This window comes from Mesoplodon densirostris, chromosome 4 (assembly GCF_025265405.1).
Source record: "Mesoplodon densirostris isolate mMesDen1 chromosome 4, mMesDen1 primary haplotype, whole genome shotgun sequence".
NCBI classification, from domain to species: Eukaryota; Metazoa; Chordata; class Mammalia; order Artiodactyla; family Ziphiidae; genus Mesoplodon; species Mesoplodon densirostris.
The window spans coordinates 14644743-14671341 of NC_082664.1; the positions used below are offsets into that span (position 1 = coordinate 14644743).

Sequence of the window (26599 nt, forward strand, 5' to 3'; positions counted from 1 at the left end):
CCTGCCCGTGGTGGAAGCCTCTCTGCCTCGATTTGACAGGGAGTTCTTTTCTGAAGGAACTGACCATGGGTGTGGCTTTCCTCCTGAACCAAATTTCAGCAGCTGGAGGAGCTGAAATAAGAATATATCATGGGGCTTCCCTGGTGGCGCAGTGATTGAGAGTCCACTTGCCGATGCAGGGGACACGGGTTCGTGCCCCAGTCTGGGAAGATCCCACATGCCGCGGAGCGGCTGGGCCCGTGAGCCATGGCCACTGAGCCTGTGCTTCCGGGGCCTGTGCTCCACAACGGGAGAGGCCACAACAGTGAGAGGCCCGCATACCACACACACACACACACACAAAAGAATATATCATGGCACATGCTTGGCCAAGAGCATGGTATTACACTTTCCTTTTTAAGTATTACTTTCTGACTGTTTCTGTTGAGCCTGTTGAGCCTGTAGCCCTGGTTATCAAGGCTGAAAGGAGTCAGGGAACGGTGGAGGCCCCAGCTGGCCTGACTTGTTGTCAGGTAGAGGCGGAAAGCATCTCTTCTGACTGGGTTCGGGGGTGGCCCAGCTGGGCCAGACCAGGGCTGCTGTGGAAGATGGGCGCCCCCATGGCCAGGGTGGGGTGGGCCCTCGGCCTGTGGGCAGGGGCAGTCAGGTACCAGGCATCAGCCTGGGCGGCAGAGCCTGTCGTGAAGCCCGGCTCAGGAGTCACTGCCTCTGAGAAGCGCTTCTTGGCCCCCTACCTACCCACCCTGACAGAGGGTCCTTCACCTCCCTGACCTCCCTCCCTGGAAGCACCGGTTGAACCAACGCGGACTTGTTTGCTCATGGGTCTGTTTGCTCCTTGGGGGAAGGCACCCTGCCTGAGGTCTACGCAGTGACTGCGTAGACCAGGGGTGGCCGGCCGGCGTGGGGCAGGTGGGCTGGGGAGGAGGGAGGGGGAGAACAACTACAGGCGACCGTGAACTTGACGGATGTCATTACTCCCCTTTTATGAGTGAAGCCCCCCAAAGCCTGGGTGCTAATTCCCTGGAATAGACTAAGCAGCTCCGGCCGGGCAGGTTAACTAGCTGTTTGTTGGCTCCGCCTCAGCACAAAGTCCCATCGACCACGAGGACAGGAAATGACAATTGAGGTGGGACTGGAGACCGTGGAGGCCCGGACAGGGCTAATGAATGCACCTCCCAGGGCAGCGGGATCTCAGAGGGGACTTGCTGGGCTGCCAGGCAGGGCTCCCGTCAGGTGTGTCAGCTTAGTGGTTACCTGTGGACCTGCTCCAGGGGCTGAACATGACAGAAGGCTGGAGGGGCAGCCCTCTGTTCGGGGGCCCCGGGAGGGGGGCGGCGACGGCCCCTCTCAAGTTCAGACACTCTGTCCTGTTGTCCCCAAGCACATTCTTCTGTGTCAGACCCTGAACCCCATTTGGGGAGGATGGTGGTCACCATCCTTAGACCACAGATGGCCGTGGGACGCTACTGGAGTCCACAGTGGCCTTCCGTCCTCACAGGCAGCATCGCAGCAAAAGAGGCCTGGGCCGAGGGTGGGCAGGCGCCCCCGTGCAGCTGTCTGCCGGGCCTGCGAGGCTCTCTCAGTCCAGTCGGGGAGGGTCACCTCTAAGAAACGGACTCACCTGACCACGCCCATGAGGGACCTAGTTCCAGACCAGAGATCAAAATGGTAATGTAAAAAGAATCCACCATTCCTTGGTCGAAGCCCCTGTGCTCTGTTTCCCCGCTCCCCAGAGGAGCTCACCTGCCAAGCTAGATGCCAGGCCCCAAGGCCTGACTCAGACTCAAGTGCCGGGGAGGCTGAAATGGCCACCCCGGGCGGCGGGGGGCACCAAGGCAGACGTGTTGACGTGGCAGCCGCCGAGGGGTTGGAGCTGCGTGGACCCAGGCAGCACCCCTCCTCCGCCACACAGAGCTTCTTCCTGGGCCAGAACTCTCCCACCTGTTACCTCCCCTGTAGGCCAGAACCTCCCTGCTAATGTCCTGTGGCTACAGATGAGCCAAGAAAGGGATAGCTTCAGCCCTGTGTGCCATGCAGGTATCATTAAACATCATTTCCTGTCTGAAAACAACAGACATCCAAACCCCACTCCCTCAGGCCAGGTGAATTCTCTTGTAGTGGACTTTCTGTTGGTCACCCCCAAGCCATCTCTCCCCAGGGACACTCTTTTGTCCCTTGGTTGTGACTCGGGACACATCCTCAGCCCTTCCTGCTGGTTCCCTCCATCGATGGTGAGCCTGGTGTCCCGTTCAGGGCGAGACCGCCTCCTGCTCTTGGTCCCAGACTGGGGGAGCCTCTTCTTTTGCCCCTGACCCACCCCCCCAAACCCAGATGAAAGCAGCTTCCTTATTTCCACAGCACCAAGATATCTTCTCTGCTCTCACGTCTTGCTTGGGTCGGGGAGGGGAGTCCTCTGAGGAAGGGAGGGAGAGGCCACATTGCCCTAACCAGCTTTTCAGAGCACCTGCGCCCGTCTTTGGGCGGGAAGTGATAGCAGTGGCAGAAACAGTCAAAGGGCGAGTCTGCCGAAGCGGGTCAGGGGAGCGAACCCAGCAGAGAGGACCTTTGAGTGGGGACGGGGGGCGGGTACTGGGAATGACTTGAGGGAAGAGCCAGGTAATTGAAAGGCTTTACGACACGAGCTATGTCTTCACATCCTTTGGAAACCGTGCGCTTCTGGCTTGTTGGGAACGTGTGTCCTCGTTAGAGCAAAAGGAGTGTCGCCTGGGAATCCGGAACGTGTGCTGTACGTCCACGTGACTCCTGTGTGACTTGGGGCCCTTGTTCCTGCCACCCCCCGCCCCTGCCAGAAACCCTCCCACCCCAAACAGCATCCGTCGGGGCAGGGATGTTCTCTGCAGACATTTTCTGCTTGATGATTGGGTCCATCCTCCCACTGCAGCATTTTCTGGGTGCTGGCCAGGGAGCCGTGGCATCGGGCCACCCCTGCGTTCCCTGAGGACTGAAATCACAGACCCAGAAGCAACACAGACCCAGGGCAGGCTCTGAAATGCAAGCCATGTCACTAGGCTTTCCTTTGCTGCAGCTTAAGGAAAAAAATGAATTCTGTGTTTATTCCTATTTTGTTTTGGAGTCTTAGATGACTAATTACAGGCAGAGTGGTTCAGTGTCTCATTAGTAATGATGATCTAAAGTTATTTAAAATCTGACATACTCTACCCAAACCATTTACTCTTAGAAATTCTGCCCCATTATTCCAGGACGATTTGACGTTTCGCTTCCACTGCTTTCCTGCCTTTCCACGGTTATTGCTCCCTAGCTTGGATCAGGAATTTGATCCAGATTTTTTCACTTACCAGGGTCCTTCTGTGTTCTCAGATCCCGGTTCCTGATCCCCCCTCCTTATTTCAGGCCTCCCAGGATTTTAGCCCTGCTGCTTAGCTTGGATTCCTCGGCACCCTCCTCCCCCGCGCAGCCTGCCTCTGAACTCAGCCAGAGGGCATAGCTGCCACCATTTTCTCATGGTGGCATTTGGAGCCACCCAGGCTGGCAGCCTCCGACCTGTCTCGTGCCTGAATTGCTTCCCCATCATTTGGGGCTGGTCCCAGAGACGCCCCTGCTAGTGTTTCTGGGCTCTTTCTGGGCCATGTCTCTCTCATGTGTTGTCCGGACCTTCTGACAGTCTGAGCTTAAAACTCTTCAGCCCAAAGGTCTAGGGAGGACCTCCCGTGAGAAGTCTCCCCCAGGCACTGCTTCTGGTTTTTCTGCACCGATATCAAGGGTGAAGGCCTAGGGTGGACAGGTGGCAGATGAAAGCCTTTGGACCTGATGCTCCCCAGACAGTTGAAAGCAGTCCGGGGTTTAGAACGCCAGTGGAATTTCCTAATCTAAGCATCCCCTTTTACAATTGGGGAAGCTGAGACAGACAGGGGAAGGGACTTGCCAAGGGCACAGCACTGAGTGGCAGACCCACCAGGGATCCTGATTCCATCACTTTTTTTTTTTTTTTTTTTTTTGCGGTACGCGGGCCTCTCACTGTTGTGGCCTCTCCCGTTGCGGAGCACAGGCTCCAGATGCGCAGGCTCAGCGGCCATGGCTCACGGGCCTAGCCACTCCACGGCATGTGGGATCTTCCCGGACCGGGGCACGAACCCGTGTCCCCTGCGTCGGCAGGCGGACTCTCAACCACGGCGCCACCAGGGAAGCCCCCTGATTCCATCACTTTTGAAGGTTTCATGCCCACTTTCCTTATCAGTAAAACGGGATAATAGCACTTGCCTTCTTGGGTTGGGGGTGGGGTGAAAGGGATCAGCTCTCTGAACCCCTCCAGGGTGACCCTGGCCCCAGAGAACTCTGCCCCTTGCTCTGGTGGGAGGAGTGGAATTTCTCACCATCTTCTGGGGACTGGAGGGCTTGACTCTGTGACTTGACAGTCAAGCAGCAACTGCTGAGCTGTCTCCTTTCTCTTTTGCTCTCAACTGCAGTGAAGTCTCTGTCTTTCCTCTTGCCTCTCACCTTGCCCAGAGGGGTCTCTCCCTGCTGTGTAGCATCCCTGCTCAGAGCTGCCCAGACCCTGGATATGCCTGAATCGACAGCTTCAGCACTGATTTAGGAGCCCGGGCACATGCAGAAAAGTTTCTGGGTTAGCCTTTGGTGTCCCTCCTGTTACCCAGGGGGTGGGGTGGTGGTGAAGGATTGCTTTGGAGGAAGGAATGCCAAATGCACCAATGACGAAATACCAAGAATCACCAGGTTTCAGACTCTGGGAAGGTCATGACTTGGATCCAGATGTGCAGAAGCCTCCTCTGGGGCCTGTCATCGCAGACCCCTTGCTCTTAGAAACCTACTGACCAAGGAGGGGTACAGGTGTGCAGGGGCTCCACGCTGGGGTATTTGGTGAGAAGGCTGCCCGGGGTCTGGAGGTGGCCTTACCCCAAAGTGCCTCCAAGGCTTCAGCTGCCTCCTGGGGAGAGAAGAGAACTGCAGTCTGAGAGACCCCCCCCACCACCACTAGCTCTCAGATCTGGGCCTCAGTGTCCAGAAAGCCCAAGACTCCAAGAGTTTAGGAACGCCCTTTGCGAGCTCCTTAGCTCGACGGCTCCTCCACCAAGGTTCCTGGGACTCCGACCACTTCGCCCCATGGTTACTTTGCCCCTTCACTTCCCGCCAGGTCCACTGACTGTCCCATGGTCCCTCTCTTTCCTCCTCCAGGCTGCGCCCTCCCTCCCCTTCCTCATCTGCTTGGTGTTTACATAACACCTGTCTCTTAAAATACCTTTGCAGGTATTATTTCTTTTTTTTTTTTTTTTACATCTTTATTGGAGTATAATTGCTTTACAATGGTGTGTTCGTTTCTGCTTTATAACAAAGTGAATCAGTTATACGTATACACATGTTCCCATATCTCTTCCCTCTTGAGTCTCCCTCCCTCCCACCCTCCCTATCCCACCCCTCTAGGTGGTCACAAAGCGCTGAGCTGATCTCCCTGTGCTATGCGGCTGCTTCCCACTAGCTACCTTACGTTTGGTAGTGTATTGTTTCTTTTCAAGCCTCTCAGAACATCAGCTAGTCACCCAGAAGGCTTGTATAGCAGGAAAGGACTCAGTATTCGAGCCCCTGCTCCGTGTCAGGAGTTGTTCTAGCTTTACCTAGACTCCGATGGTGTCTGACAGTCAATGCGGCCTTGGTTCTCTAGAAAAATGTGAACTATCCCCTCTTGATGTCTCCTGGAGACCTGATTCTCTTGCCAGCTGGCAGCCTCCCGGGTTGGGGGGGTTGGGAGGGGGATAACCCAAGCTGATAACAGCAGTGATTGTTTCTCCAAGGAATCTTGGACACATAAACACTAAGCCTGGGATCTGGCCTTGCCAAGAGGTCGGTCTTGATTAGATCCGTAATTGAAATGCTGGCTGATGTCCTTCCAAATGAAGCAGAAACTGCTGGCCCAGCCCCACAGGGGAAGCTGTGGGGTACGATGCTGTGTCTTTCTTCTTCATAAACAAAGGCGTGAAGCAGGCCTGTTGTGGAAAAGGACCCCTCCCCTGTAGGGACCCAGGTCCCCGCAGGTTCTCTCTGATCCTCTATGTCCGGGCAGCGGGCATCCGGACAGATGCAGGAGGCTAGAATCAAAGTGCCAGCAAGCCATCCCTGCGGGGATCTTGCAGAACAAACGAGAAGCAAAATCTGCTTCTTCCTAAGGACAAACATGCATTTTTCCAGGCCTTTCAAAGCCGGGCAGGTCAATGGAGTTATACCTGGCTCTCTAATTAGAACTCCCACAAGCTGTTAGGTTCTGTGCCTGCTGCCTGGTGTCTTACACAAAGGGGATGAATCTGCTCCTGCCTCTGGAATGATTAAAGCTGCAATCCCATCCTCCTTGCTGTCAGCAGCCCCTCCAGTCACCCCCGACCACCATGCACCCACCCACCAGTAGGACAGGACGCAGCCCGGTGTACAAGAAAGTTGGCTTTAGGGAAATCCAGGCTTAGAAGGCCATGTTGCCCAATGATCCTTTGGAGACTGAATGGGAGAAGACAAAGGCCAGGTGTCGGAGGTGTTATGAGGGCATGTCAATGATGCCTTCAGCTTCCCCGAGTCCAGTTGCTTGATGACAGAAGAAAATAGGCCTCTTTTCTCCCTTTCTGTTCTCGATCCTGGAGAAAATAGTATTTTTGTGCTGACCCCGCCCAGCCATCAAGGTCACATGTGCTTGGGCCGACGGGGTGCACGTGTTTCAGGGCACCAGCGTCGCCTGCCTTTCCTTTGCCCCTCTCTGCTCTCGTTGGGGGGCGCGGAGCTCAGGGCTCCTGCCAGTTAGAGGACGCAGACGGGGCCTGCGGGGCCGGTGGGCTGCTCTGCGCTCCGCTTCCCAGCTCTGCCTACAGTGACATCCTGTGAACTCAGCCGCGGGGGGAGTATTTATACCACGGAAAGTGGCAAATGCTACGCATCAGAGGTTTTTTCTTTCGGAGAGCAACTTTACCAGCACACGGCTGGACTCCGATCCAGATGGTTTAGGGGTGGGGAGGGAGGCAAAGGAGGAGGGGGAGCAGTGGACATCGGCAAAGAAGAGCACAGGTGTCCCTGAGTCAGGACTTCCGGGCGCAGGGTGCTTGGGGCCCAGATGCAGTGGAGCTCACCTCACCACTCTCCGCAGAGACAACAGCTGAGAGGAGGCAACGGGGAGAAAGACTGAGACTCAGAACTGCCCGGGCAGGTGGCAGGGAGGGAGAGGTCGTTGGGAGAGCTCACATTTTGGAGCCAAGAAGACGCACGTTTGAATTCTAGCTCTCCCACCCCTGGGCGATTCCTACGACCTTGGACAGTTTGGTCTCTGTCATGCAGAAAGGAGAGTTCCATCCTTTTTTTTTTTTTTTTAACATCTTTATTAGAATATAATTGCTTTACAATGGTGCGTTAGTTTCTGCTGTGTAACAAAGTGAATTGGCCATATCTACACATACATCCCCATATCCCCTCCCTCTGGCGTCTCCCTCCCTCCCACCCTCCCCATCCCACCCCTCCAGGTGGTCACAAAGCACCGTGCTGATCTCCCTGTGATCTGCGGCTGCTTCCCACTAGCTGTCTATCCTTATAGGTGTTGTGAGGGCACCTGCCCAGCATGTAAGAGCTGCCTAGCAGGTGTTAGGTTTCTGCACCTTCCCTTTTCCCAAGGATGCATGGCTGTGAGAACGGAGGGTGAGGTGAAGAGGTCCCCAGGGCCCATGAAAGGTGGACGTTCGGTCCTTTGGGAGAAGGCCAGGGCTCACTTCTCAGCAAAGCACTCCAGTCGGAGAGCAGGGGGTGCCCGAGTGGGTTACCGGGAAGCTGGGACCAGATCCACTCAGCTCCTGGGGCAGCGGAGCCCAGGGCAGGTTCCCGCTGGCTGCGAGTGGCCACCTCTGTGGACCCAGTGAGTGTTACCTTCCCTAAGTCCACACACGTGAGAGTGGCAGGAGCTTAACCACAGGAGCGATACTTGCAGTGGCTGTAATTACCTCCTCCGATTGCCTGTCTCCATCCAGGTGATTGGTCAACCCCTCAGGGATCCACTGGGGAGCTCCCCGCACAGGCACGTGGCCTGGAGAAGACTTCACAGCCCTGGGCACCGAGGCCCAGCCCCGAGGGCCTCTGTTCAGGGGAGCCACCACATCACTGCACCCTTCCCATGGGGGCTGATGGGGGAGTTTTGAGGAAATGGCCCTAATACTGATGCTGTTTACCCTGTGTTGAAGTGGTCAGTGGTAAGAGCTCAGCTCTGTGGGAACAGAGAGAGCGGGCCAGGTTGTTCCATTTCCCCAGCAGCCACATGGTTCCCGGTGGCAGCTGCTCCCCGCGTGTCCCAGGACGAGGCCTGAGGGCCCTGGGGAGAACGTTTATAACAAAAGTCCAGGCGTGCAAGTCCCCATGTCCGAGCAAACTGCCTGTCTTTCTTTTCCTCGCTGCAGCGTAGCTTCCCCGGGCTCTGGCCTCCAGGCTGGGTCCCGGAGCCCACACCTACCTTCCTGCCCGGACTCCGTGGGGTGAGTCCTCCTGTTATTTGTGGAAAACGTTTTTTCCGAGGCTTATCAATTCCTGTCCTCCCGTCATCAGAAACTGTCTTATCATTTCCGTTTGTTCCTGTGTAAAAATGGAAAAATTGTTCATGCCAAACCCTGGCGGGGGTTGGGGAGGTGCTTGCCAAAATGACCGCATCCTCCTCGGCGGAGAGTAAATCACCGCGCTCACGTCCCGGCGGGGCAGGTGGGGAGCACTGTCCCGCTCCAGCGGGTGGGCCTCGGGTGGGCAGCCCCCGGAAGGACCTGCTGGAAGCCCGGTCACGGGAGCTCTTGGCCTTGAGGCGTCCTGGTGGCTGTCGTGTAGCTGATGTTCTCCGTGATATCCCCAAGGGGCCTGCAGGGCTAGGGCCTGGAAGCCCTCCCCTCCGCTCCCCTGCCCCAGGTGACATGGAGGGTGCCAGCCCTTCTTAGGGTGGGCACTGCCTAGACTGGAGTGGGTGACTGAGCAGGGAGATGACGCCCATACACAGCCATCTATTGAGTGCCTGCAGTATACCGAGCATGTGCCAGGGACCGGAACTGCCTTTCAGTCAAGCAGCATTTACCGAGCGCCCACGGGGTTCCAGGGCACACAGGTCCCCAGCGTCCCCAGGGTCCCGCACAGAATCAGAGCAGAGCCCGCTCCCCTCTCTTCCGCCTGGGCTATTGCGCCGCGGTAGGGAACGTGCCGCCGGGGCCGCTCTCCTGTTTGTGTCCAGTTTTGCTGCTGGACGGCAGCCCTGCTCTGGGCCTCTCCTCCCCCGGGAAGCCCTCCCAGCCGCGCCGGCCGCTGCCCCTCGCCCCTTCCTTTCACGCTGTGGTCGGTTCCCCTGCAGACAGCAGGAAAGAGGCTGCCCTGTAGTGTTTTCTGCTTGTTTCTCCAATTAAACTTTAAGCCCTGAAAGAATAGGTAGGCACCAGGTGTGTCGTAGGTGCTCCAAAAATACTTGTTAGGTGGGAAATTCTACCAAACCCTAGTGTTTTCATCTGGAGATGAAAATTTTCTAGGTTGGGAAAGAGGCTAGAGAGAAGGTTTTGCCTAAGTTGGACAGCTGGCGGTGGACCACAGAGCTGGCCTGAGAGGGCGTGCCCTCCACCAGCGTGCCGTCTCCCGGCCCCAGCTGCCGGCCCAGGGAAGGCCAGGACTTCTTGCTGGAAATAACAAGACCGGCTTTTGCTTTCATTGTTTGGTGGTAAATGTTCAGACTCACGTACAGTGAGTGACACCCCAGTCAAAGGTGTGACCCTCCCCCACCCCATCCCCCCATCTGAGGACAGGTTGGGACAGAGACCTGAGGAGGGTGTGCCAGGGTCATTGGGAAGGGATCTCAGCCTGGGACCTCAGGAGTGGGGCTGGAGTTTCTAGGACCCTCCCACCCTTGGCTTCTCCCAGGAAGCTCGTCAGCTCAGCAACGAGGTGGTGGCCTGTGAATTGTCTTTCTGACCGTGGAGAACCTCTACTCCCCACACCAGGGCTCTGGGGTCCTGTCTCCCTCCCCATACCCATCCCCACCAGCTTCTGGAAGAGCCAGGTGACTTCCTGGGCTGCTGTTCTCACCTGTGGAAGCCCTGGGACCCCACGGGGAGGCTGGGCCCGAAGCAGGACCTGGTTTACTCTCTGGCCAGGCTGCACAGGCCTCGAGAGGAATGCCATCTTCCCAAACACACCCGGAGTAGCAGCAGCCTCCCCTGAGGGTGGGAGGCTGGGCCTCGGCCTCCGGGGGTGACTAGCACCAAACTTTCCACTGTGTGGGTAACTCAGACCGTGGGGAAATGCTGACTCCCAGGCCACCCCTTGCTGTTCTTCCTGCCTGACTTCTTGTTGGGGAAGGTGGATATCCCCCTTATTTATTACTTACAAATAAGTCAACCAGGGAGACGTTTAAATAAGTCAGCCAGGAGTCTCTTGCCCATTACCAATGGAAAAGTATGGGCACGGGGAGCCGTGTTAGCACCCACAGAAAACATTGGCTGGGGCGTGGCAGGTCCCACAGCCCTGAGGCCAAGCTGTGGCTTTCTCTCTCCTCAGAGCTGGCAGCTAACATTCCCGTTCACGCTGAGACTGAGTTGCAACAACAAAGCACGTGATTTAAATGGCAGATTGAGGGAGGCGAGGCTAGAGATTTATCTGGAATGTTACCAAGAACTGTCCCAGGCTTCATAGTAAGGAGGATGCCCAGGATCTCCACATCCTTCTGGGGACACCAAGGCTCCCCCCTTCGCCCCTCGCCAGGGCCCCCGCCCAGCCTGAAGTGCAGAGGTAACCCCGAGATTCCTTCTCACGGGTGTCCCTTGATGCTGCATGGGGCTGGCTTGATCTGACATTTCTTCGATTAGGTCAGTGCGCCACGCAGAGCTCTGGAGATGCTTTCTCCAGAAAGCATCAATGAGCACGAGCTCATTGAATTTATGAGTGCCTTGCCTCAGGCTGCGGCCGGTGTGGAGCTCACCTGCCCGGGCACAGGACTCCCTGTCACCCTCCCGGCCTGGTCTCCGAGGGTCCTGCCTGCTGCAGTGTGGGACACCCAGGCCTCGGGACACAGATAAAAGTAATTCCACCCCCAGGGCTAGGGGTCGGGGCAGCACTTGGGGTAAGGAGAGAGCAGCTCCCAGCCTGCCTTTGGGCTAGTTTTCAGGGAGGAAGGAAGCCGATGCCTCCTTGGTCCTTCCAGTGCTCAAGTCAGAGAGATGCTGAGACATCCTGATGTTGAGGTGACGTCATCCTTCTGTTACTGAGGTCAGCTCTCCCTTTTTTTTTTCCTGACCAGCAAAATCACCACACCATGAACTCTGAAGGTCAAGTAAAGGGGCTCTGAGTTCTAGACAGCCAGGTTGCAGTCGGGGCCAGGGGAGACTGCCGGGGGCACAGGACACCCCATCTCTAATCTGGAGTCTGAGCTCATCTTCCAGCAGAGATCACAGGTAGGGGGTGGTTATAAGATTAGCACAGCCAGCGGGAGGGATGCTGCTGAGGTTACGTCGCAGGGAAGGGAGGCGGGCTGCCCCCGTCCCAGACGGAACGGGCGTGCCGTGTGAGTAGCGTGCCGGGTAGGGTGGGTGCTCTTCACGTCACACAGATGCGGGCAATGCTGTCAGCCCCTCTCAGGCCAGGCGCTCCGGTGGTCACCCGGGTCTGTAGAGCCCATGGTCTGGAAGCCACCACGTGCAGGAAGGGCCTGCGCTGCCCAGGCAGGCTGACAGAGCTGGGCGGGGATGTCACGTCCCCAGAACTTCTCCCCCAAGGAGGATTGCTCCCTGGACAAACCAGCCACGAGCTGTGCGGTCAGAGACAGTCCACCGAGAGAAGGCTCTTGGCATGCGTCTAAGCCCCCTGTATGCCCGGTGCCCTCTCTAGAGATCCTGGTAACCTGACGTGGAGCAAAGAGCCCTGAGCTGGTCCTTGGGAAACCTGGGTTCTGGGACCCAACTCCCAGGGCCATTTCCTCATTTCTCGGTCACCTCTAAGGCCCCTCCCCGGTGTGGCTCCCCCAGATAGGAGCCTGCCTACCCCAGACCATTCAGGGAGAGCCACTGTCCTCCAGGAAGAACTAGACACGCAGGGCCAGGTACCAGTTTAGAGGAAGCTTTTAGAGGTGGAGGCATCGGATCCGATCTGGGGTGACAGTGCTTCACTGCTGTGTGGCCATGAGCGGTCACCCCAACTATGAGCTTCTCATTCATTTTTTACAAAGTGGGGGAGCATCATGTTTTCTCTTCTGGAATGTTCCCCCTTATCCTCCTTCCAAGAGCCTGGCTCTGTTCTCGATGTGTCCACACGTTGAGTGACAGCCCTGCCCTGCTCAGGGGGCTCTTAGTCTGGGGCAGGACCCCCAGCAAACCAGGTCAGAGAGAGCAGGGAACGTGGCCAGGGTGTCGGCCTGGGCCTCTGAGCACTCTGCGTGCCACACGGCTCCCGACACCGCAGTGTTAGGTCATCTGCAGTACTCAAAAGAAGTTTGTGGAAGGCAGAGAAGAGCTAAAAACAGCTTTGGTTGTAGCAAAGTGAGCGAGCCCTGTCCTGGGAACCTGGGAACTGGGATGCTGTTCCTCAGCTCACTCTGTGGCCCTGACAACGTGCGTGCCCACCCATGGCCCCCTTTCCCGCCTTTGGGGGCGTTCACGTGCCCTTCTGCACACGCCTGAGCGCCCTCCCGACGCCTGCTGCAGGCGCGACAGGCTGTGGGTCTTTAGTGCTTGGAAGCTGCTGGCAGGCCAGCTGTGGTTCCTCCCTGAGGGACTGTCCCCTAGAAGCCACCACGATCTGTGGATATTTCAGCACTGACGCCGGACTACCCAGTTTCAAAGAAATTAGGCCAGAGGAAATTTGGGGCCAAGGGCCCTGAGTCTGTGTGACATCCACTGGGGGCTGGACGGGCCCTCTGGCTCGGGCCAGACCTGCCCCCTCCTCACCGCTGGTGTCTGCTGCCTGATGGCCCATTGCTCTGCTAATCGTAGAATGAGCTCCTTCAGAACATTCCACACCATCCTGGAAGAAAGCAGCTTTGAAAGATTCTGCCAGTCAGACGCTTAAAAATAAAGGAAAAGCCACACTCGCGGTTTTCTGGGGCTTAACGGCTCCTTCTTCTGAGCCCACAGTGAGGTCTCCTTTGGGCGCTGCACTCAGCACTAGAGTCCAGTGAGATGGGGGCAGGAGGGTGGGAGGTCTGAGCTTACCATTCCTCTAAAGCCCTGGAGTGTTTGTGTGTGTGTGTGTGTGTGTGTGTGAGAGAGAGAGAGAGAGAGAGAATGCTGGAAGCTTTCTTCAGAGCTTGAAAGGCTATAGGGCAGAAAGGGAGGGGAGGGAACTTTTCTGCATGACTCCAGAGGACTCAGCAAACCTCAAAGAGTAGGAATTAGATATAAAGCCTAATTAGGGCTATACATTTTTAACCGACAGTTCAGACGGCCCACCAACGGTGTGGGCGGCCTGGAGAAGTAGTGAGCTCCCCGTCACTGGAGGGTGCAAGCAAGAGTGGGAGGCTGCCTGTCGCAGACTGCAGCAGAGACTTCTGTGTCATAGAGCAGAGGCCCAACCCACCCCACCGCTGCCGCACCCCACCACCACCGCCAACCCCGAGGATTTCTGCTTCCATAGCTGGTTGGCTGCTGGCTTTGAAAAACAAGAGGTTTTTGAAAAATTGAGTTTTGTTTCCTTCTGAGTTGAGTTCAATGCTAGAAAGGCCTGGTCCCCAGAAGGTACATTTCTTCAAATAAAACATTTGACCTGGAAAGGGGCCCCCATGAGAGCACAGCCTCCTGCAGCCGCCAGGCATCCTGGTGAGCAAAGGTGTGGGCAGCCTCTCAGCCATGTCTGCTCAGCCTCTGGGGGAGGGAGGGGAAGGGCCGGGGGTCTTTCCCTCCTCCCTGTGGAATACTCAGCACCATTTCACAGCACACACTGCTGAGGGAATGGCTCCCAGGGTGTCTGCTTAGTGCCCAGACCACTGGTTCCTCGGGCCGAGGCTCCCCTCTGGGTGCTGCACCCCCATGCCTGTCTGAGGACATGGGATCATTTGGCCTAGTTGACTTGAAGGGGGGTGGGGGAAGGAGCCACCTTGTGATTTGGTTCTGACACTGGAGCAGGGAGGCTGGGGGGATGTGGAGGACGGAGGCCACAGGGGTGCAAGGAGGTTTTCTCGTAACGTTCGTCTCCAGCCCCAGCATACGTGGACAAAGTCTGGCTACCATGGAGGCCTGGCTCCCACTCTCCTCCCCCTGCCCCCAGCTTCTCAATCCCACCAACCCTGGTCAGGAGCCATGCTCAAGGTCACTGTCCAGTACTGGCCCTTCCCCAGGAGCCGCTCAGCCAGCACTGTGCCTCCTCTTCATGAGCCTCAGTCCAGGGCCCCAGAACAGGACGTCAGCGGCCCTTTGTTGCTTTGAAGGTCAGATGGCCTCATGAATGCTCTGTCCCCACCTGAGGACCAGGGCAGCTAGGTGGGACCCTGAGACCCCCAGGTGACGGTTGCAGCAGCCGTGCACATGCCCTGCTGTGTCCTGGCTCAGATGAGTACACGGTCCTCAGGAATGGCTAGGCTTGGCCTTTGGGGAAACTGGATCAAATTGAGTAAAGTGGCAAAGAACCAGCCCCTCCCCAAAACTTGAGATCTGTTGATAGGAAAACTGAGTCACACCAACTCCCAGGGGTCCTTCTCCAGGGCATTCTCGACTCACTCTTGACGGCCTGTGGAAGGCTCTGGAGCTCCAGCGGGCAAGGGGCTGTAGGAGGTAGGGTTGCAGACGCCCTCGGCATCAGCCAGGATCCCTAGGATGGGGCTCCTTGGGGACTCCTGGCCGGGTTAGGCGGGGCTTCCATGGCTGCCATAGTTGCCAAGATACACACACTTGGGCCCCTGGCAAGCCAGTGCGATTTCTAAGCACTCAAAGCAAACAGAAATGAAACATAAAACAGAGCCCAGTGTAGACCAGGCCTCACCCAGAGCTGCTGGAATCCAGGTGGAGAAGCTGGAACCCCACCCCATCCGAGTATGAGTTCAGTTCCTTTTCAAGGTGTTGTTGGAAAGCAGGGCAGGGCTCAGGGCTGCCCCCTCGCTGCACCCACAAAATGCTCGTGCTCAGAACTAACAGTGCCTTTGATGCTTGCAGAGAAGAGCGGGCCTCCCTAGGCTTGGCATTCAGAGCTGCTCCGAGGAAAGCCTTTCCAAGTCGGTTGTCTCCTTGTGGTCTTCTGATTTTTTTAAAAAAATATTTTTGAGAACACGACCGCTACCACCCTGCTTCTCTCTGATGGATTGCATCTTCAGGAAGGAAAATGCAAATACCTGAAGAGAAGTGGTGACGGCAGCGTGCTGGTTTTTCTCACCCAATGCTGATGTTTCAGCTGGTGCTGACTCCCAGACCAGCCGACCTATGGCCTCTGGGAAAGGGTGGGGGCTCATGTGGGGTCCCTGTTCCCTCTTGGAGGCCTGATAGGCTTCTAGAAGGCCCTGACTCTGCCGTGCATGTACAGCTGTGTTGAGGGCAGTGTTAAAGCACTGGGCTCTGAAACTAAAACTCTGGGTACTTGCCACCAGGCCTCTCCTCCTGGCGCCTTCAGGGGTCGAGCCCCGCTCTGCATCCAGGGGTCGTGGCCTTGAGCAAGGCTCTTTTCCTCTCTGGCCCCCCGTTCCCTCGTCTGTAAGAGTGTAGGACCAGAAAGTCTGTAGGTGGGTTCTGGGGTTTTCCTGGGGAGCGGCGTCAGATCTGTGGTGAGTGAGCAAACAGCCTGAGGGGAGGTCATGGCAGCCCCTGGGCTCCAGCGGGAACCGGGCACCTTCTCCCACGGGGCTGCTCCCCTGCCTCGCTCAGCCACCATGCTGATGTCCCCGGAAGGCGGAGAAGGCTCTGAGTGAGCGGGGTGTGACTTGGGAGTGTGGACAAGGGTGACCTGAGGCCAGAACTTTGAGGGGCTCATTAGTCAGAAGCACTGGAAGAGGCCATGCCCACTCCTCCCCTCCCCACCATCACACAGCATCCACACCGTCCCCTTTTCCATCCTTCCATCCACTCAACAAACATTCACCTAGAACTGCAGGTGTGCCAGGCCCGTTCTAGGTGCTGCAAAAGCAAAGGCAAATCAGATGGTCCCTGCTCTTACAGTGCGCCAGCCAAGAGGGCATCAGGGATGGCAGTGACGAATCATCTAACCGTGGGCATCCTGGAAGCCCTCCCTGCCCCGTGATCGTTAGGAGGAATCATAACGCTCACAATCATAGTATTGATGATGGGGACCATTCACCAAAGGTTTATTATACTGAGTACTTTACAAACTCTGTCTCATGTAGGCCTCGCTGCTCTCCTGTATTTTAGTATTTGTCCCCATTATACAGACAGAACACCTGAGACCCAGAGGAAGTTGTCCAAGTCAGTGGTGGAGCTAGGATTCAAACCAATTCGGGGGAGCCTAGAGCCCATGATCCTGACCTACCCTCTGCTGTCTCTGAGCGATCCACACCTTTCCCCGGCTGCTGGTGGGTCCCTCTAACTCCGGAGCCACCAGCGGTGACCAGGGCCTGCACAGCCTGTGTCTTGACCCCCTGACACACCTCCCCCAGCCAGCTCAGCAGCTCTGTCACTGTCCCGGAGAGTAACAAGCTGGGGAGACAGGCTTTCCTTTAGCTGCCATCACAATCCCGGGGTCCTGACAACGGGAATTCGACCAGGAGGAGGCTTAACTATCCTTGTCCAAAGCTCGGAGGAGCTGGCTTGCCTTGAACGGTCCCAGCAGCTCAGGTGCAGGCCAGGCCCTGGGAAAGGCTGCAGATCTGGTCATTAGCCCCCATCCAGGATGGGGCCCCTGGCTCACGGGTGCCGGGGAAATCCTTCCCCCTCTCCAAGGCATGCTGTGGTGGGGATCTTGCGGCGATGTTATCTCCCTGTACCTGTACGCCTAGGGGGACAAGCAGGGGTCTGAGACAACGCCCTTGAACCCGGCGAAGGGCTGACTTGGCACTTGGGCAGAGCACCGCAGGGATGTCTTAAATCAAGGAGCTTTTTGTCCTGCAGCCCGGCTATCAGTCTCCTGGGAACGTGGACAGAGGTCTCCGCAGAGCCAGGGCTGCAGCAGTGGAGCCTGCACAGGGCTCCTGCACGGGTGCCCTCAGCGTGGGGCAAGATGTTTAGTCCTTGGGCAGCAATTTTCACACACACACGAAAGACATGAATGAGGAAGATGCTAATTGTCCTCAAACTAGCCAAGTCCATTTTGTCTCATTTGAAATAACAAGTTTCATTTAATCCCTTATTTGCAACTTGGTGCATCACCAAGATCTTATTTGTACAAAACACCTGATTATAATAATTACAAGCTTGGGAAGCTGTCTCCATTTGTGTCTGAAGAAAGGGACTAATGAGTTACCTCCTCAGTGGTTCCCGTCTTCTCAGAAGGCCAGCCCCAGCCAGCTCCCCACCTCCAGAGTCTACAGAAACAGCAGGGCTGGCAAAGGCGGAGGCCTGTTTGCACATCCTCTCCAAGAGAAAGGGAGAGGGCCCAGTGTTAGGAGCACGGACTGCAGCGTTCACGTCTCAGCTCTGCCACTCACCCACGTCTTAGGCAGGAGCCAACATTGCCTGCTGAGGCCCCAAGGTGTAGACGTGAGTGAGGGCCTTGGCGTGCCAGCCAAGGCGTAGCCCAGCGCCTGGCACATAGCTCGGTCATGTTAGGATTGTCCCCAGGCCCCAGCTTTGAAAGCAGGCCTGCTTCCTGCCCACATCGGTGTCCCCAGCACATGGCTGGGGTCTGGGCAATCACTCAGTGAGTTTTTGTGATTTTGATATGGGGGGTACTTACTAAGGTAATGAAATACGTCAGTCATCGAAATCTCTGTCTCCTGCCAGCCTGAGGGCTGGAGCTGGGAGCCGTGTGCCTCTGGGGAGCCCTGCTTAAGGTAGGCAGTGTAGCCTGGGCTTTGGGGGGAATGGGGATCGTCAGCAGTTCGAGCAGATGGACTAGAGCTCCAGCAGCCGGGGCCAGGCCAGGACTGACTAAGGCTAGAGAGGTGGAAGGGGGCTGGGGGCTGTGTCCTGCAGAAATACCTGGGCTGACAAATCAGCCTGGATGAACCAAGAGGTCTGTATCGGGAGAAAGTTGGACCCAGCTGGTGGTGAGAACATTTTGGCCTTTGATCTATGCAGAAGAGAGGAAGCGGGGGCCTGAAGAATGAAAAAGACAGCAGGGTCCTAATGCATAAGAGCACATCAAAGCCGGGGGGGGCCTCTCACAACGTAAAGGGGCTTGGGAGGTGTGTCAGTCCTGACAGACAGGCACGTCCAGGTCCCATCCCACCTCTGGCCAACCTGCCGGCGACGCGGGCCCAGTACAGTGACTCAGACCCCAGCTGCAGCCTGTTCTGGTTGGTCTCCTTGTGTGACTGATTTCTGAGCTGCTCTGGGCTCACTGGGGCACTGGGGAGAGGCCGATTTTTCATTCCGTGGCCAAGCCCGAGCTGGCAGCCCCTAGCAAGTCTGATGTCTCCCCGAGCTGCTCCAGCTTTAGGAATTAGTTCCACTAGACAGATTGCTCAGGAAGCTTCAAGGTCATCTGGAAATGGTAGCCTGTTCGTACATTCGGAATATAAGTCCAGGAATGGGCTGGAAATTTCCAAGCCCACAAGAACACTAGAGAATCACAAAGACCCTTAGCTGCCCAGCACTGAGGGCGACGGGTCACATTAGCCCGGTGGCTGGTTCCTGCAGGCATTTTGGGGGGTGCACTTGCCGCTGCCGTGTACCCTAGAGCCCCCAAGATAGGGTAGACTCAGCAGCCTGCCACTTTCTAAACAAAATTCCCAGCAAAAGGACTGGGTTTCTTGTCCCCACTCCAGCAGAGTAGGGGCAGGTCATTGCTGCTGAGAGCAGTGACCTCCGGGCCTTGCTGGACCAAGGCCCTGGTCCTCCTGGGTCTCCACATCTCATTGGTCTGCTTTCCGGCTAACAGGAGCCCCAGTCCTTTGGCGGCTGCAGCCACCCCAAGCCTCAAAATCACAGCCGGCCTGTGGGCCACCAAAGGGAGGCAAGGAGCCTTCCGGTCCTTGAGTGAATATACAGGATGCTCCCAAACAGCAGAAAAACAGGAGAAAAGCTGCGCCCTGGAGAGGAGCCACCTCCCCATTGTAACCGTGGGAAGGAGCGACAGGGCCAGCCATCAGTGGTCTGAGAAAGTGGAAGGGAGAGACAGCATGGCAGGTGCCCGTTTACTGTTGCTCAGATGTAACTGGGTTAGTGCCTGGGGGGCACCGGGCTTGTCTCTTAAAGTGACAGAGGCATCAGCGAGCGGATGAGAAGCCAAGGTGGGGAGAACGGGGCTTTGGCCTCAGGCAGACCTGGGCTGGCTTGCAAGCTCCATACTCATGTGCCCTGTGACCTTGGGCAAGACGCTTGGCCTTTCTGAACCTGTCTCCTTATATCTAAAGTGGAGGAAATAGGAGATGAGCCAAAGCCAATCAAGTGTCTAGCATAGTGCCCGATGGAGAGAAAAAACTCCGGGTACAGAAAGGAAACAGCACGAGGTTGCGTCTACTGCAGCAGAGCCAGTGGGACCTAAGTTATATTCTCCACCTGCGCCAGTTAACCAAGCATGCCTCTTTCTGGCTTACCAGGTGGCTTGTCCCCATCACCATTTGCCAAACACGCAATCTGTGCCTCCCTGCCTGGTAGAGCCGCTCAGAAAAGACGTGTGTTCAATAATTTGATGCATTGAGAAAGTCTGGCCTTGAAGGAACGCGACGGGACTCCTCCTGTAACCTTTAAATGCCAATGTTTGCTGCCACTACCCAGACCCTCCTCCCTACTCTCATTTCTCTGTTGGCTAAATCAGAATGTTCTAGCATGAGCTGGGGCTGCTAACCTCCCCTGGAAGAAAGGAGGTACAGCCCTCACGTCCTGGGAAACTGGCCTCCCGCTCTTTCCACCTGACCTTCGAGGTTGGGAAGTGCAGGTGTCAAGCTGTCAGGTTTTCTCTAACGGAGGGCGGAGGGCCGGAGTCGGGGGGGGGGCGCCACCCGGGAGAGGGATGCGGTTACTCCCCACCCCACCGTGCACTCTACACCCGAATGGCCTTCAGGGAGGCCCGAAGAGTTGGGAGACACAGGTTCTGGCCCGGCTCTGCAGTAAGCAGCTTATGCCAGGGCAAGAGACCCGGAGCCTCTAGGCACCCTGGCATACTCACCTGCAAAATGGGGGTAGGAGGACCCAGTGCGTGAGCCTATTTTCCACCGCATAGTAGGTGCTCCTCAACTGTGGGCTCTTTCTCCACAGCAATAAAAGCAGGCCTTGCACGCAGGTGCTTCTGTGTCCTGGCCACGCCTGTGTGAAATTGCTCTGGAGTCCCCAGGTGAACTAAGCACTTGGAGCAGGGCCTGGTGTGCCATAAACACTGTGAGCACTCGCTGCCGTTCTTATGAATATTCATCCTGCCAGGAAGCCCGGGTCCACACTGAATGTCCGCCCTTGTTGCCTTATTCCCCTCCTGGGTGGGTAGGGAGTGGGTGCTCTGGGGAGGGAGCCATGAGGAGAAAACCCTGTGGACGCGGGAAGTGCTTCCCTGCGGTGGCCTCATGTGCAAACAGGGGGCTTTCACGGTAGTCCCAGCAAACCTGGCCCTGACCAGCCTAGGAAGGCAGCCGAAACCCAGCAGTGCTCACTGCAGAACGGGAAGGCCTTGCAGTCTGAGGAGAGCAAATTCCAGAAACCCAGTAAAGTCCTAATTGCGAGCACTGGCTTCTGCCACCTCTTTTGTTCCGAAGCTTGGCACACCCTCCTGCCTGGCCCTGGCCACCACCCCCCACCCCCGGAGCCCCCAGCTCTCACAGATCCAGTCCAGGACCTACTCGTACCCAGGGACTCCAGGGTGGACATGGTTACAGCGTATCTAGATGTTAATAAGAAAGGACACATACGCAGTTTGCCTCTTAGAGAGGCTGGACCTGACCTTGAAGTCTGCAGCCTCTGTTGGTCTGAGGCCTCCTCTCCCTCCTCACTCAGGGAGCCTCCCCGAGCTGCCTCCCCTCCCAGAGCTGAGGCGTCACACTCTGCGCTGGGGCCGTGGGTCTCCCAGGCCCCTCTGACCGCAAGCTCCTCCAGGGTTGGTCTCACGGCTCCCGTGCCAGCTGCTCATAGGTGCAGCCGACTCTGGGAAGTCAGGCTGCTTTTCTGGCTCTCAGACACCACCCCCAGGGCCACACGCCCGGGGCAAGGTCAGCCGGACAGCCCTCGGGGCCTGGACACCACCTGCTGAGGGCACCTCCTACCCCATCTAAGAGCTCATCTTGGAGGCCAGAGCCCTTTGGAGTGGGCCCACCTGGCCCAGGCTGCACGTTATGCCCCTGCACTGCCTGGGTCTGCCCCTTGCCCGCTGGTGAAGTACAGCTTTGAGGAAACCACGTGCCACACGTGAGCCACAGAAAGAAAGTACAGGGCTGAGATTTGAAGGACCAGTGCGTCAGGCCACGTTCTTGGGCAGGAAGACAAAACACTGTAAGGACGTTAGGCTTCTCCACGCTCTTAGAGCTTTCATGCAAGTACAATTCAACTCCCAAAGGGAAGCCGCAAAGTTATTTTTTAAATTCATCTGGACTAGTACAGGGCAAGATTGTCAATAAATACACTGAAAGCAAAGAGCGATGAGGAAAGGCTCTAATCCCACCTGTTCAATCCTAATGTGGAATAAGGAAATCCAAACAGCACGGTGCTTCTGCGAAAGGAAGGTGGTGTAGCTCATAGGAAAATTTAAGAAGCCCCACCCCCATCTCTTGCAGTAATTCACTGTGTGACAAAGGCAGTGACTCACAGGAATGAGGGGAGGGGGCAGTAGCTAGTTTGTGTCCAGCTAGGTAGTGGAGACCCACTGAGGTTTCCTATCTGCCGGGGGAGGTGGATAGCTACGGGGAGAAGTCAGATCACAACAAATGGAATCCAAGGCACGTCAGTTCTTTGAAAGGATAACTGCCTAAGCTTTGAAGTGACAATCAATCAATCAGTAAATAACCAAAGATCAACAAGTTCAACTTAAAAAACTAAAAACTTCTGTTCACAGAAGAAAAAAACCCTCAAAAGTCAAAAACAGACTTTAGACAATTACGGTAACAGATGCATGTCTTCTAATGGGCATGGGAAATATTGAATATTTAACCTCAATTGTTATGAAAGAAATGCAGGTTTTGACAAGGAGGGGACAATCTGCACTTACAAAATTAGTAAAAATAAAGAGTAATGATAGCGGGGTGGGGCAGGGCACGGACCACTGCAACTCTGTAGATGGCTAAAAACGTGACGCCACCCTTCGGGGATATCATTTGCAAAATATTTGGAGAACCCTAAAGAGTCTTATCCTCTGACCCAGTAACGCCACTTTGGGGAAATTTGTCCTAAAGGAAGACTCTCCAAATGGTTATCCAGCTGGTTCCACTGAGTCTGTCCAGGGCCTCTGGGGAGCCCACTGGGGACTCTGGGCCAACCCCCCCTTGTCCTACTCCCAGCAGTTCCTTTTTGTCTGTTTATACCCATAATGTGTGAGCGTGAGCAGTAAGGTTCCATTTAGCCAAAGATTTCCGGGGCTATAAAAAACGCTTTGAGGGCTTCCCTGGTGGTGCAGTGGTTGAGAGTCCGCCTGCCGATGCAGGGGACACAGGTACGTGCCCCGGTCCGGGAGGATCCCACATGCCGCAGAGCGGCTGGGCCCGTGAGCCATGGCTGCTGAGCCTGCGCATCCGGAGCCTGTGCTCCACAGCGGGAGAGACCACAACAGTGAGAGGCCCGCGTACAGCAAAAAGAAAAACAAAAAAACGCTTTTAAATCCATTCGTCTAAAAGAGCACAGAGGGCTGTCTGAAAAGATGTTCGTTGGGTACAGCCTAAATGTCTCCCCTGTGAGGGAGACGTTGAGTAAAATGAGAGTGTATCTGTTGGATGAAAGGGTACAAACACATCAGTTGAGGAGATGCACAACTTGGAAACACGGTTATGATAAAATATTTGGGGACCAACACATACGCCCTGATTAAAACTAAAATGACAGCTGTGCGGGGGCCGAGCCTGGAGTGCACAGGGGACAGTGATATTGGGGGCGTGGTTAGGGTAAGGGCCTGAGAGCAACTAGAAATCTCTGTTCTAATTGTTATGGTAGTAAGGCCACAAATGACATTTCTTGAGGTTAAAAAAAAAAAGCTGGCAGACACCCTTCTGTGCAGGCAAGTGTCAGCCGTTACACGCAGGACGCCCTTGAGTCAGTACAGACCATGGCCGATCCAAACGGTTCGTTCCTGGGTGAACCCTTTGAAATCGCCATTTTTATGGTTCAAAAATGGCTGAACATCAGTAACTTCATACAGTTCATGGTTCGAGCGATTCTTTTGACTCTTAGCCCCGAGTGCAGGAAGAACTTGAACTTATGTTGTGCCCAGCCCAATGGAGATGCATGCCTCTCTCCAAGGAACGTGCCGAAACTCAAGGACAGATAGGAGTGCAGAGTGGTAGTCTCTCTGACGGTCTGTCTGTCTCTGCAGGCCCTGATCCTCCATCAGCTGGGCCGCTACAGTCTGGCCGAGAAGATCCTCCGGGATGCGGTGCAGGTGAACTCCACGGCCCATGAGGTCTGGAACGGACTGGGCGAGGTCCTGCAAGCTCAGGGCAACGACGCGGCGGCCACTGAGTGCTTCCTGACGGCCTTGGAGCTGGAGGCTAGCAGCCCCGCGGTGCCCTTCACCATCATCCCCCGCGTGCTCTGAGCAGCGCCCCAGCCTCACCGCCGCCCAGGCCAAGGGGGCCCCGCCTGGGCGCTGAGGGTCGAGTGTGCGCACGAAGGCCCTGGATGAATGTGCTATTGACCACAGTGGACTAACCAAACCAACCCCCGATCATTGCTCTCTACGTGCATTTCTGTTGTCGTTTTCGCCAGCCCAATGATAGTTTCTGAATCTACTGACCTTGTTCAAAATGGATCATGTGCCATATTTTGTTAGCTGACATCTAAGTTTTAAGTAAAATGATCATGGAATTAATCTGCAAATGTAGAAGAATATATTCAAAGTTAAAATTCAGTGGCAGAACAGATTATTTTTATCAGAGCTATAAAGAAAACTGTTCTCTCCCCACCATCACCACTCCTGCCCTACCCTTGGCCCAGAAACCAAATGTGAATTTTCTGTTTTCCGCCTCAGTACTCGTCCAAGCCAGGACACCAGACGACAATTTCTTGGTTTTGTTGTCAGTAATTGTACCATGTGATAAATTACTGCCCTCACTTAGAACAAAGCCTGAGTCCAAGAATATTTATATTTTACCAATATAGGCCTGTTACAAGAGAAGGAAATATGAGTTATTTAAGTTTAACTTTTTTATGTGAATTCAGAGTTTATTTATCGATGGAAATATGTACAAAGAAGCTTCAAATGGAATATTTACCGACATTCCTTATACATGACAGACACTTGGCTAAATGGAAAGATGAAGTTAATAATAAAATGATTTTTAAATGGACCCATGGTTTGTGTTGTTCGTGAAAGCCCACAGACCCGAGAGAAGTTAAGACTCACTTCCTGGGGTGGGTAGCTTTTGGCGCCTGGGGGCCACCCTGGACAGGTCAGCCCTTGGAACTAGGAGGTCCAGCCCTGATTTCAGTGTAGGAATTCACCTTTCCCAGCTCCCCCCATGTTGCCTGGGATTGGAGCATGTGACTAAGGCCTGGCCAGTCAACATCTAGCATTCACTTCTACGGAGGATCGGGAATGAGCATGTGACCTGAAATGGTCCAATGAGAGTGGGAGCTGCAAGGAAAGAGTCTCACTCTCCTGAGGGACTTGAACCTGAGAGGTGAGGCTGGAACTGCAGTAGCCCTCTTGCCACCGTGAGGAGGGGGCATGTAGAGGTTTGGGGGCCAGATGTGAAGTCAGAGACTCAGCCCAACAGAGTGAAGAGTAAAGGTCAAGAACCAGAGAGAACTTGAGCAGGCCTCTCTCATCCCCCAGAGCTGCTTGGCTGAGCAGCTGTGGGGTGACCCCACCCTGCCAGGACCCAGGGAAGTGTGGCGAGCCTGAGCTCTGATTGAGCCTAAGTCTCAATCCCCCTCCCCCTAAGCTAGGCACAACCTCCCTGACTCACTAGGCAGGCAGGTGAGGGGGCAGCTGATGTCTGGAGAGAGACTGAAAGCAAGAGCTCACTGTAGGCAGAGCAGGTAGGCATCCCAACTTAGCACTGGCCCTGCCAGGCAGCACCTGGAGCTGTGGGTGGTCATCATAAGTCATGGAATTTGCAACGTGAGACCCTGGCAGGAAAGGACAGGTGCTCAGAGGGGCAGCAGCTAGCCCTGGCTGGAGGGTCAGGGCCAGCCTGCCGTCCTGTGCCACACTGTGGGAAGAGACCCTCCCAGGTCAGGACTGGGAAGGCAGGAGGCCAGGGCCACCCAAGGATAATAGTCTAGGTATCATACCAGCCACTCTCTCCCAGGCTGGCTGTGTGCCAGGACCTTGCCTTGGAAAGTCCTGCGCACATCAGCCTGTGCAGGGGCGCTGGTGATGGCTGCTGTCTGCCTGTCCACAGTCTGTCCCCTCCGTAGTGTCCCATCTCCCTTGGGAGAACCCAGTCTCCACCCGTATGGCTCAAGGATGAACACATGGGCCCAGCCTTTTTGTCCAGAACTCTACAGCCCCCAAGTTTAGTGACTGGTTCAGGTTTAGACATGTGGCCCAAACTTGGCCAATGGGAGGCCCCTCTAGGACTTGTGTTATGGAAATATTAGAAAAAATCTCTTTCTACTGGGTTTGACATCCTGATAGGATGCCAGCCTGGGGATGTGGGTGGCCATCTGGCACCATGTGGGAAGGCCTGCCTGAGAATGATGCCAACTCAGGAAAAGAGGGTGAGGAGGTAGAGAGACTGGGTCCCAGGGTCATGGCTGGAACACGAAAGCTCCAGCTCCCCCACCAGTTGGAAGGGAAGGGGAGGGCAGGTGGGCCAGGGAGGGGAGGACGAAGAAGTGAGGGGAGAGGGGAAGCCCTTCTTTAAAGGGAGCCAGCCCTCCTCCCCACCACCAGCAGCAGGGGAGGGTCTTGGGGACAGGGCCAGGTTGGGGCCTGGGGCAGGTCCCAGGCTCACTCCCAGGACCAGGGAGGGCTGTGAGCTCAGGATCTCCCCAGGTGGGAACTAAGGCCTCCTTCCCCTGGACCCCTTACCTGTTCATGGCCCAAGAGAGGGCCTGTGCGTGTCCTTGTCTGTGACCGCAGGAACAGCCCCCAGAGTCCTCTGGATGGTCACTCCGAGCTCCTCTGTGGTCACATGACCATCCTTGGATGCCCCATCCCATCTGCCCCCCGGAAGTCCTGCCCTTAGCCAGGCACCCTCCCCACATACTCTGGAGATCTTCGCCCACCACCCTGTCTGCTCTGGGCACGCTGGGCAGCCTCTCACTCCCACCTCAGCCGTGGCCCCAGCCCAGCAGCCCCTCCCCAGCTCCCCCGGCATCGCCGGTGCGGGGTAAGATGACAGGCTCGGCTGAAGGCCTGGGGGCAGCAGAAGGGGGTTTTGAGTCAGGGCCAGCCACTGGGTGCCTTGCCGTCTCCCTCTTCCACGCCCTCCCGGCCTCCCACAGGGAGCCTCTGGCTGCACAGTGCC

The 26599-nt window shown here is 56.1% G+C and overlaps 1 protein-coding gene across 3 annotated transcripts in view; it reads left to right on the forward strand.

Annotated features, from left to right (window-relative positions):
* The window catches only part of TTC7B (tetratricopeptide repeat domain 7B), a 242003-nt gene extending 217541 nt beyond the window's left edge, over window positions 1-24462 (forward strand). For all 3 annotated transcript variants that reach the window (XM_060095729.1, XM_060095730.1, XM_060095731.1), the window contains one exon: window positions 23497-24462. In XM_060095729.1, the coding sequence (XP_059951712.1) occupies window positions 23497-23718 (222 nt within the window). In that variant the 3' untranslated portion in view covers window positions 23719-24462. The remainder of the gene's footprint in view (window positions 1-23496) is intronic.
* Window positions 24463-26599: the final 2137 nt, after the last annotated feature.